The 11,537-nt window shown below is 44.6% G+C and overlaps 2 protein-coding genes across 2 annotated transcripts; one reads left to right on the forward strand and one right to left on the reverse strand.

The window, feature by feature from the left end:
* Positions 1-619: 619 nt before the first annotated feature.
* Positions 620-4,384, forward strand: LOC119694548 (platelet endothelial aggregation receptor 1). The gene is made up of 3 exons (XM_038121087.2): positions 620-1,157; positions 1,253-2,570; positions 3,017-4,384. Exons 1-3 carry the CDS (start codon positions 986-988, stop codon positions 3,315-3,317), a joined length of 1,791 nt encoding a protein of 596 aa, XP_037977015.2. The 5' UTR covers positions 620-985; the 3' UTR covers positions 3,318-4,384.
* LOC105386919 (WD repeat and FYVE domain-containing protein 2) lies at positions 3,519-11,519 on the reverse strand. Its single transcript, XM_048632353.1, has 9 exons — positions 11,263-11,519; positions 10,740-10,920; positions 9,933-10,099; positions 9,297-9,410; positions 8,790-8,915; positions 8,342-8,480; positions 7,939-7,996; positions 7,449-7,590; positions 3,519-5,885 (listed from the first exon to the last, which is right to left on the reverse strand). Exons 1-9 carry the CDS (start codon positions 11,421-11,423, stop codon positions 5,717-5,719), a joined length of 1,257 nt encoding a protein of 418 aa, XP_048488310.1. The 5' UTR covers positions 11,424-11,519; the 3' UTR covers positions 3,519-5,716.
* Positions 11,520-11,537: the final 18 nt, after the last annotated feature.

The following is an 11,537-nucleotide window of genomic DNA, read 5'->3' on the forward strand; positions in this document are numbered from 1 at the left end:
CGATTTTGACAAAAATGAGGCTTGCGCGTACGTAACAGTGCCGCATGCCGTGTGATAGCTCGGCGTACCTGCGCAGTTGTAACTGTGGTGATACTTGCGCGTGTCGTAGGCCTTTATGGCAAGCAATTAAAAAAAAAAATCGTACAGCCTTTTTTATAAAAATGTTATAGGACGTTTTAGCTATTGACCTGTTTTGTCACTCTTTGTCAAGGAACAAATTGTTCTAAATTAGGGGCCTACACAGGCTTTGTGCTTAGGGCCTCCGATGCTCTTAATCCGCCACTGAATGTATTATTCAATAGTTGTCTTGTTTATACGGCTACTTATAAAAGTTATAAATACCATCCAAGCCCGTTTGGGAATTTAAGGAGCTTCAATAGGCATTTTTTGTAGAATTGTTTTTTTTTTTAAGTAAAATCTGCAAGTTACTGAGGTAGGCAATTCTTAGCTAGGTGATAATAATTTAAAGCCCCCTCAGACCTAAATTCATATTATACAAAGAATTCTAAAATTTCTCTAACTTCATATAAGGCATCTACACCAACCCATAGACAAGTTTATTTAATTGAATAAATAGTGGCCAAGTGCAAGTCGGACCCACCCATAAAGTTAAGACCTACTTATGAAAATGTAATCTCACAATTTATCTGCTTAGTTGTTATTCATTGTTATACCCAAGTTAATTTACTTCACGAGTACCTAAATAAACACGACCATTACATTTATTGATTTACCCGGATGCGATCGTGATCACAAATAATGCCAGCATAATATTATGCCTCAATAATTCTATTGTAGTGTCGTTCGAAAGAGTAAAGGTCGAGGTCACCGAGTGTCATCCTCTCGGTCATTTTCCCTGCGAGCGAGGCGGCGCGGCGGCGAGGCGCATCCGGCCCGCACTGACTCACGACGAGCCTTATCAGCTATCGCGGCCGAGACTGAATCCGATTAAACTATCCCGTCACTTCTAAGCTCAACATTTTATATGAGTGTTTATTATAGCCAGGTGAGTGTGGGAGCTGCGGCGGCGGCGGCGGCGCGCGGAGACCAGACAGACGAGCGCCGGCCGCCGCGCCTCCCTGACGCTGCCATGGCTGTCCGCGCCGCGCTGCTGCCCGCTGCTCTCTTGGTGTTGATACACGCAACACTTGTCAATAGTAAGCTCTACTGTTTATTATAAGTTTGACATTGCTGAAGGCTGTAACAAATAGATAATAAACTGAGCAATTACTTAATTTGTTGCTTTTTTCAGGTGTTCTCTCGGAACCTTGCACCCTGGACGGCCTGCACGCTGACTACGACACGGAGTGCCGCGAGTACTACCGGTGCGCGGGCGGCGTGCGGACGGCGCGCTACGCGTGTCCCGCGGGGCGCGCCTTCAGCCCCGCCGAGGGCGCGTGCGTGCCGCGCGGCCGCCAGCCCTGCGTGCGCCGCCGCTGCGCCCCCGGCGACCAGCGGGCCTACGCCGCGCCCGGCACCGCCTGCCGCCACTACTACCGCTGCCACAACGGCTCCAGCGAGGAGCGCGCGTGCCCGCCCGGTGCGTGGTTCGACCTGGAGCGCCAGGCGTGCTCGCGCGGCGCGGGGACGTGCTTCGAGCCGCTGTGCGCCGGCCTGCCCGACGGCGACTACCCGGACGCCTCGCACGAATGCCGGCGCCGCCTGCGCTGCCGCGGCGGCGAGCTGCGCGCCGTGCTGTCGTGCGGCGGCGAGCCCTGCGCCGCGCGCTGCCCCGCGCCGCGCTCCGCCGCCGCGCCGCTGCCCGTGGGCGACGCTACTTCCTGCGCGGACGCGGCGTGCGCGTCGCTGTGCGCGGCCGTGGCGGACGGCGCGCACGCGGACCACTCCACGGGGTGCCGCGAGTACTTCGTGTGCGCGGCGGGGCGCGTGGTGCAGCGCGGCGTGTGCGAGGCGGGCATGCTGTTCGCGGCGGGCGGGTGCCGGGCGGCGGCGCGCGCGTCCTGCCCCCCACCCGCGCGTTCGCCGTGCTACGGGCTGACGGACGGGCGGCACCGGGACTGGCGCGACTGTGCGTCGTGGTTCGAGTGCCGGCGCGAGCGCGTGGCGGCGCGCGGCGCGTGCCCCGGCGGGCAGGTGTTCGCGGACGGCGGCTGCGCGGACGCGGCGCGCGTGCCGTGCGAGCCGCCGCGCGCCGCCGCCGAGTGCGCCATGCGGCCCAGCGGCTTGTACCAGCACCTGGAGTCCAACTGCTCGCGCTACTTCCACTGCGCGGGCGGGCGGCGCACGCTGCTGGGCTGCGGCGCGGGGCGCGTGTTCGACGGCGCGCGCTGCGTGGCGGCGGGGAGCTACGTGTGCCCGAGCCAGGAACGGGACTCGTGCTGGCGCCGCGCGGACGGGCGGTACCGCGCGGCGGACGCGGGCTGCCGCGGCTACTACGCGTGCGCGGCGGGCGACAAGGCGCTGTTCGCGTGCGCTCCGGGGCAGGTGTTCACCGGCGAGCAGTGCGCCCCCGCCCCCGCCCCCGCGCCCGCCGCCTGCCGCGAGCGCGACCAGGCCTGCGCCGTCCTCGCCGACGGCTACCATCCCGAGTTCCAGTCCAACTGTCGCAGGTAAACACCCTTGTCACATCTACATTAAGGCCTTGGTCTCCTATTTACGCCGCAGGTCGCGTCCAGTGTCACGACGTAGGCCGCGTCACGATGCTCACTATAGAAATGTACTGATGCGGTCTCCCTCACTTGACGCGACCTACGGAGTAAATAGGAGACTCAGGCCTTAGGCCTTGGTCTCCTATTTACGCCGTAGTTCGCGTCCAGCGTCACGCCGTAGGCCGCGTCACGATGCTCACTATAGAAATGTACTGATGCGGTCTCCCTCACACGCCGACGTTGACGCATAGACGTAGTGAAAATCGTGACGCGGCCTACGGCGGTGACACTTGACGCGACCTACGGAGTAAATAGGAGACCCGGGCCTTACTATTATAAGTACTAAATACATAGGCACTACCCAAAATGTTATAAGAAAATACCTAACCCCAATTGCATTTCCTCAGGTACTTCTACTGCGAGGGCGGCGACCACCTCGCGACGTTATCCTGCAACGGGGGGCGAATCTTCGACGGTCGCTCGTGCGTGGAGCCCGCGCTGCACCGGTGTGGGGCTCCCCCCCGCGGTTCCCTGGGGGGCGAGGGGGGGGCGTGCCCCGCCGACGGCTTCTACCTACAACCAGGGACGGACTGCAAAAGCTACTACTTCTGCCTTGAAGGCGTCAAGACCTACCTGACGTGCCCCGACGACCAAGCCTTCAACGGCCAAGTTTGTGTTCCAAGAAGGTCGTACACCTGCCCTGGCTGAGAAGAGGAAGACTAGAAGTTGGTCGTTTTCTGAGCATTTCGGAGCTATTTCGGCGCGACGGTCGCTCGCTCTAGGGCTGTGCAATACCAGTGATTGTGGTGAAATTGTGACGATTATTTTTGCATAAGTAGCAGGTATTTATTAGTGACTTTCTAAGTAGATAAGGTTTAGATACGTGATGGTGTACTAAAAAAACAGTGCTCATTTCTTAAATTATTTTTATTGGCATAGAAATCTTTAAGCGAACTATGTATAGTATTTTAGATAATTACAGTGACTATATCTTACAGTATTATTTTACAAACAAAAAAGCTCCATAAATAAAAAAATATATTTCTTTTATCTTAATAACAAAAGGAATAATTCGAATACAAAGTATCAAGTTACTGTTCATATTTGAATTAAATTTATACTGGACCTTATAAATGTGAAATTAAGGCTTTTTTTCGGGGACCGTTTGTTTCGTTGCTTTAATATTTCTTCAAAATATGAACAGAAACTTTATCATACATTATAATAATAAAATAATTTTATTTGGTGACAGTATTGGTCTACCTTAACATAACGATGACTGTAGCATTAAAATACCCATCGAGCATAAGTAATATAGTAAAATTATGATTCTACGTTAACCAAGTACGTATTAATGATTAGGTACATTAATATTTAATGTTTGGCAAAACACTTAAGTAAAAGCACAACAATTAGTTTTTATTTTAAGTATATTATTTCATTTTAAATATGAATAACGACATTAAATACCTACAAAAACTGCGTGACGCTTGTTTCAGACACTGTGGATTTAGATTTAAAAAAAATGGATTAGTTAAATTAATGTGTTTTTGTAATTGATTTTTATATAATTTACACACTAGTAATGTTAACATTTTTTTGGTCCACACCGTTAAAGTTACTCAGTGTTTTTCTTCGTTACAATAAAATAAGGTTCCTTTTTTTTTCTTATCAATTAGTATGTCTTTACACTCAGTATCCGTAATAAACCGTGTGAGATACAAATATATCTTGAATAGCTAAAATAAGCTGAGCTATAAATAGCCCATAGCATAGAATAGCTTGTTTAAAAAAACAAGTTGAAACTTTAAGTTTCAGATAATATTAATGTCGCCTCAGAATCACTGTTTCGAACATAATACCGTACGTTCTTTACGAACCGAATTAATGACAGTGACACAGTAAAAAATTAAAAAATATTTCATACATAAATACGGTATATGTATATAAACTTCAACCAAATATATTATTTAAATGAATCAATAATAAAACAATACGCTAAAACCTATAATTTCAAAGATATTTATACTATATCGAAACATGTTATTTAAAACGCACGACATACATACATAGTAATCTACAGTAACAGCATTCAAGTTATTAAACTATCCGACCGAGCTTCAATATTCTATGACTGTCTACAAAAGCAGCATATCTCAGATTCTGTAAGTATCATAAATAAATAAAATAATGTTACAACCCTAACCCGGTTGTAACAATGGTCGCAGCTGTAAATAAAGTATTTCACCTTCTGACCATGCATAGAGACCTTTAGGAAGTATCAGTCTTAGTTCATCGACAGTTAAACTAATTAAATAACCTTCTCTAAGATTATTGTAGAGACTTATATATTGATACACAATTCCATGCATAATTTATAAGTATTAGTATATATTTAAGTTAAACATTTACTATACGGATACATGATCTGGTTAGTTTAATTTCCAACGATTTCTCTCTCTAGCTAAGCCGAAAAACAACAATCTACATATACTATGAAATGTTTTTTTTTTATTAAAGGTTTCACTAAAAGTTTTTAAATACAATATTCAGGCACAAATTATTGGATAATAGGCTCGCACGTTTCGATTATAAAGATAACACCACATAACACTATAGGTGACACGGATACGTAACAGTTCTGTTCACCAATCAAATTAAAGTGACTGCCGCCATTTTGTTACTACCACATCAATATGGTTCATACGCTAAAGCAGAGTTGTTGTTCTAAAGAATCTCTAGACTTCTTATTCCAAGTTCTGGTTGGATGAGCACCATATTTCTCACACCTAGTCGTCTATGCCTCACCAACAATCGCTCTCTAGATCTGTGCCTAAATCAATATGCGCGCCCACTTCATAGATCAATAGTATTATTAAGACGACTTTCCCGCTTTAAGACAAATGTCCATACGATAACCCATAACAATCTAAACAAAAGACTGTCTTGCCGCATGCATATGGACATTCACCATAAACCCTTTTTTCACCCAACTCCTTATTCTACGTCCGTGCCACCGTGCGTTCAGAAACCTATCACAAAACTTTAGTGAACCTCGAATCGAAGAATTCCACGGCGTGTGGACTGAACGTCACTCACGAGGTCTGCTATTGGTCGCTGGTGGTGGGCTTGGGGGCGGGTGCCACCAGCACGCTGATGTCCCACAGCTTGATGACCCGGTCCTTGCCGGCGGTGCACATGCGACCGGTCGCTTCGTCCACGAATAGGGAGGCGACTGCGTGCTTCATGTCGTGGAATGAGGCTAGCGATTCGCGCCTGAGGGAGTGAGGGAATGGTTAGTGACTGGTCTTGAATGGGCTTGAAGGTTGGCGATGGCCTTAGTTCACTATTAGATACATTACTGCCATAAAAAGAGTAGCGGACAGTATTTCAGCTATTGGTTTTTTTACCGTTCGATCAGTGAAAAGTAACGCGCATTTGTATGGCTCGGAGGTAGTGTAGTGCGTGTAGCTACCATTATATGCAAACTCTCCCAGCTCTGATGGTCTACAATCAATACTGGCGACCTGGTGGTCTACAAACAATACTGGCGACCTGGTGGTCTACGTTCAATAATGAAGCCTATAACTCGAAGTCACGGCTAATTGCGTAGTGATGCGAGAACTCGGAGCCCATCACGGCGGGGTCTTCACTCTCTTTTCTTTTGTCTTGGTTTCAATCAATTTATAAACCTTATAGCGTGGACTCACGGCTGCAGCCGGCGCAGATCCGCTGTAGGAATTCGAAGCCCATCACGTCGGGGTCACCACTTTGATACAATCATAATACTCACGGCTCATTCCTCAAGGTGTCGTAGCAGCCGGCGCACACTCGCTGCGGGAACTCGAAGCCCATGACGGGCAGCGGCAGGCGGTGCGGGGAACACGCCACTTAATAATATTTATTGGGTTCATACCTACATCTCTGTTCTACTTTTTTGCTCACATTGTTATGTTAGATTAATGTATTAATGTTTTACTGTTATCTTTCACATTTTTAGGTTAATCTTTAGTTTAGGTTAGTCTTTAGTTTAGATTAAGTACTTAACTTATCGTGTTGTAGTATCGTTTAAGAATGATGTGGATACCTATAATGAGGCATACATATCAGTATTTTATAATAAGAAATACCTTTGTATTGTTCTATATGTATGCTGTTGGTGTTCCTTAATAAATAAATAAATAAATAAATAATAAACCCTATATAATATACGCGAGACTGGTCTACTATCAAATGAACCCTATAGCTCGGCTGCAGCCGACGCAGATCCGCTACAGTAACTCAAAGCCCATCACGTCGGGGTCACCACTTTGATACAATTATTACTGATACACCTACTACATGAAAGTATTTGGTGTCCATTATAATGAACCTATATTGAGGACTCACGGCTCATTCCACGCCACGGCACGTCGCCCAGACTGGTCTACTGTCGTCTACAATTAATAATTAACCTATGAGGGACTTACGGCTTATTCCTCAGCGTGTCGTAGCAGCCGGCGCACACTCGCTGCGGGAACTCGAAGCCCATGACGGGCAGCGGCAGGCGGTGCGGGGAGCACGTCACTCAATAATGAACCCTATAGCGAGACTGGTCTACTATCAAATGAACCCTATAGCTCGGACTCACGGCTAATTGCGCAGTGTATCGTAGATGCGAGAACTCGAAGCCCATCACGTCGGGGTCACCACTTTGATACAATCATTATTGATATACCTACTACATGACGGAATCTGGTGTCCTCTATAATGAACCTATGTTGCGGACTCACGGCTCTTTCGCTCACACTGGTCTACTGCGGTCTACAATAAATAATGAACCCTTTAACTCGGACTTACGGCTCATTCCTCAACGTATCGTAGCAGCCGGCACACACTCGCTGCGGGAACTCGAAGCCCATGACGGGCAGCGGCAGGCGGTGCGGGGAGCACGCCGCGCACACCGCCGCGCCGCACCAGCGGCAGTGGTGCTGCCGGAGACCTGCGGAGAAGGGCTGGGGTTATTACTTGTGATAGATGAAAGATCATAAAAGCTCAGGGTTGGAGTTATAACTTCTGATAGATGATAATCCATTAGACTGAAAACTTATAGGGTAGGAGAGCCGGTAGAGATTGGATTTAGTGGTGGTATTAGGGAATGACTTATATTCAGCATTTGACGATTCGATTCAACCTTGGTTGCAACTCTAAGCCAGTTCCGATTTCCTTTTTTTGCTTGATACGTGTCTTTATCGAGAGTCTTTAAATCATGTTTCATCAAAATATGTTTAGTCGCTCAAATATTTAACTTACTACTTTTTCGATAGGTGAACAATTGAACACAACTCACCCAGCTGTTTCTTCTCCATCATAGCCCTCACATTCCATATGAAGGGCGCGCGGCACATCTGAGATAAGATACGATAACATTATGTAAATTTTTACACCTTTAACATTCTAAAATACTAAGTAGAAATAATAAAATTCACGCCTGAACTAAGGTATTTTACATGTACACAGAGCAAATTAGTCAAATTTCACCATAATCTGTTAGATCATAACAAGGGATTAGTTGTTGACTTTTGACACAGCAGTCTAATAACAATAATAACCATCATAATACCACCAACTATAGAGCTTCCACTATATTATTGTATTTTAGACGTTTGCTTATCAATGGAAGGTCGAAAATTTCGAATGTCAAAAAACCAATACTAAGATGGACCGAGTATACACATAAAACACCACAATACCTGGCACAGATCCGACTCGCGCCAAGCAGGCGTCTCGCGGCGTCGGACGCCCATCTCCCACACGCCCAGCGCCGCGTCCTCGCCGCCCGACAGCAGCCGCTCGCAGCTGCCCACGTACCAGAGGCCGGTTACTTTGTTACTGGAATGTGGGGGGGGGGGGTTGGGTTAAGAGAGAATCGTGGTGATAGAGTACCTACGGATATTGTTTTGAACTTCAGCTTTGGAACATCGAAATCGAATGAAAACTTTGGTTGAACTAATAGATAGATAGATAGATCTCTAATGCACAAGGTATTTAAGGCCCTTTTAGTAGGTAGGTGTGTAAAAGAAACCAGACTGTTCCTAGGAATCTGATTGCTTCATATCTTATTTTCCACACTGTGGTACGTTTTTTGGTAACATGGTCACGAGTGTAATTAGTGTATGAATAAGTAGGATACAGACGTACCTATGGCCTTGCAGTTCATAGGCCGTGCCCTTCTGTCCGCCGATGTCCCACACTATGATGGACTGGTCGAAGGAACCGCTGAACAGGAGCTGATGTAGTGGTGCCCAGTTTAACACTCTGACCGACCTGGAAATATGATGCAATTTAAAGAACAGTTTGAAATTGAATTACGGTCACTTTTAATTGCGAGGAGTTAACGACTACCATACAGCCTTGATTACACTGATATTTAGAATATTTTTTTCATACAAATCACCAAGGCTCTTTAGAAACAGCTCATAAAAATTAACTAGTAGATAAAAGGGGAAATATTGTCAAAATTATTGTTAATCTTTCACTTAAAAACTGCAAAAAGTATTTTCATGAAATTAAGTTTGTAGGAATCTGACAATCTGGTTTGCCACATTGGCTACTTATAATCCCGGAATTCCCACGGGAATCCTTTTTTAGGCGAAGCAGAGCGACAGCTAGTTGGTGCACAAGTAAAGAGTAGGTACTCTATCTTACCCAGTATGTCCCTTCAGCGTGGTGACTAGCTGGGCGCCGTTATTATCTAGCTTCAGCATGGTTATCTGCCCGCTGTAGTCGCCCACAAACGCGTACTTCGACTGAGAGTCGAATCTGATAACACCGGTTTAGGAAATATATCATTCGTTTTAATAAACCATAATTCATTATTATGAAATGTTTATCCCAAACATTCATATTTGTAAAAGTATATCTACTGATGTAACGAAGAGTAAGGTTTATAATGTATACAGGGTGTTTATAATAGGGTAAAGGACTTGATTCACACAGTTTGCCACCTTCAAGCTTCAGTGTAAGTCCTTAAATACTTCTGAAATGATAGCTGTATTGGTAAAATGCCAGAATCAAAAATATATTTGTTTAGATCAAAAGACATGAAAATATGCATGTCATGGTTCAATACAGTATCAATAGGTATTGTTTTAGTTTATTTACAGTACTGATAAAATTAAGAACATATACAGATACAATAGAAATGGACTCATATGTATGTATGTAACCATACATCAGCAATAAATAAGATATTTTAAAGAAATATGGATCTGTACAATCAGCCAAGCTGACTAATGCCCCATATTATAGCAACTCATATCAAGTAAATGTTTTAAAGGATACTGTAAAGCAGTGCACCAAGCCTCGAAGGAGTATCCTCCAATCTTCCTCCCCGTCTCACTGCAGTGATACGAGAACACTTTGTCTCGACTCACTGACAACACCCACTCACAGCTTAGTGAAAACACTACGGCTGTGACCCGCGCTATGTGTGCCAGGTATTCTCTGGTCTGGAATGAAAAGTAAAGGAAGTTATTGATTTTGTGATGAGGATTTGATATACTGCCTTGAACTTGCAATAGGAATCATGTGAATAATAGCAAATAGTCTTTCAAAGCACTAAGCTTTCACTAATTTTATATATATATATGATTAACAAATTCTTCTTATGCAAGTTACATAGGTTAATTATTCACTCTGGATAAGCTCTGGATATAGGACTCTCCTAAAGAGAAACAATGCTCTGCCCTTTCATTGTTGGCCTAAGGGAGTCTATTGTCCCACTTTATTACTGTAACAGAGCTGAAATGAACAAATGTAAAGGATTTATAAGAATGGAATTCATTGTTTAATCCTTATTCTATTTTAATGCTGTAATGTTTCATAAAATTTCTTTTCATTTACTGAAGACCCTGACTTACATTGATTACTCTTATCCAACATTTGAATTTTATAAATGCAAATTTGTACCTCACCTTGGAATAAATAATTTTAAGTTACATCTTCTAATAGAAATAACAAGTCAACTATGTACTGCATGTACTGTGTACTGTTAGGATTATGATATAATATATATGAGTTAATACACATTAGAGTCAATTATGTAAAATTTTAACACCTCTATGTAAGACAAGCTACCTAGTTACTTACAGGGTTTATTCTGTTGCAGTCAACAGACAGTGTGAACTCAGAAATGGTGCCATTCTCCTGTCCAATAAACAGTTGGCGTGTCTCTGGTGTGTAGAACATGGATGTGCATCCTGACGGCATGTACTGGCATATGCTGGGCCAGTACTGCCCAGAGTCTCGCTTGAGCCATACCCGAACTGTCCTGGAAAATTAAATACATAAAGAAACATAGACTTAATGTGAAGATACAAATTTTGTGATGAAAGCCAGGGACAGTATTTTATTTTCATGCTGACAGTGTATATGTCAGGAGGCATAAGCCGTAGGAAGTAAAATAACCCTTTTCACGTTAGTGTGGCAGACTAATCGAGTCGTCAGAAAAATATAATATAAAGGCTTATAATATAAACAGGTTTCTAACTAGATCACAGAAATGGAAGAGAAATCAACAGTATTCATAAACCATTCATAGTAACAGGTGTATTATTGGATGGCAGGAGGAAGAACAATTTTATTGTTGATACAGATGACTCAGTACACTTACTTATCATCGCAAACGCTAATTACTCCGTCTTCGCCAGGTATCACAACAGCGGCATTGACATCATCCGTACACCCTTCTAATTTACTCAATAGCGCCGGTTTCTTAGTCGTGGAGAACCTATCGTTAGGTGTTCTCGGTGCAGGCTTAATTTCAGCAGCCATTGCGGTTTTCAGCCGAAATAAACAAGATTAATATCGTAAAATAATCCACTTCCTCCAAACGAATTCGCGAATCAACGAAAAACAAAACGTCATAATAATTTTGACGTTTTGGTT

Source organism: Plutella xylostella, chromosome 4 (assembly GCF_932276165.1).
Source record: "Plutella xylostella chromosome 4, ilPluXylo3.1, whole genome shotgun sequence".
In the NCBI taxonomy this organism is placed as follows: Eukaryota; Metazoa; Arthropoda; class Insecta; order Lepidoptera; family Plutellidae; genus Plutella; species Plutella xylostella.

Excerpts from the sequence above, each read along its gene's own strand:
- LOC119694548 (XM_038121087.2), top strand. The coding sequence starts at position 986 with ATGAGTGTTTATTATAGCCAGGTGAGTGTGGGAGCTGCGGCGGCGGCG. Across the intron at positions 1,158-1,252 it reads ACACGCAACACTTGTCAATA|GTGTTCTCTCGGAACCTTGC; the intron begins GTAAGCTCTACT and ends TGCTTTTTTCAG. Across the intron at positions 2,571-3,016 it reads TTCCAGTCCAACTGTCGCAG|GTACTTCTACTGCGAGGGCG; the intron begins GTAAACACCCTT and ends GCATTTCCTCAG.
- LOC105386919 (XM_048632353.1), bottom strand. The coding sequence starts at position 11,423 with ATGGCTGCTGAAATTAAGCCTGCACCGAGAACACCTAACGATAGGTTC. Across the intron at positions 7,591-7,938 it reads GATGGAGAAGAAACAGCTGG|GTCTCCGGCAGCACCACTGC; the intron begins GTGAGTTGTGTT and ends CCTTCTCCGCAG. Across the intron at positions 5,886-7,448 it reads GATACGTTGAGGAATGAGCC|GCGCGAATCGCTAGCCTCAT; the intron begins GTAAGTCCGAGT and ends TCACTCCCTCAG.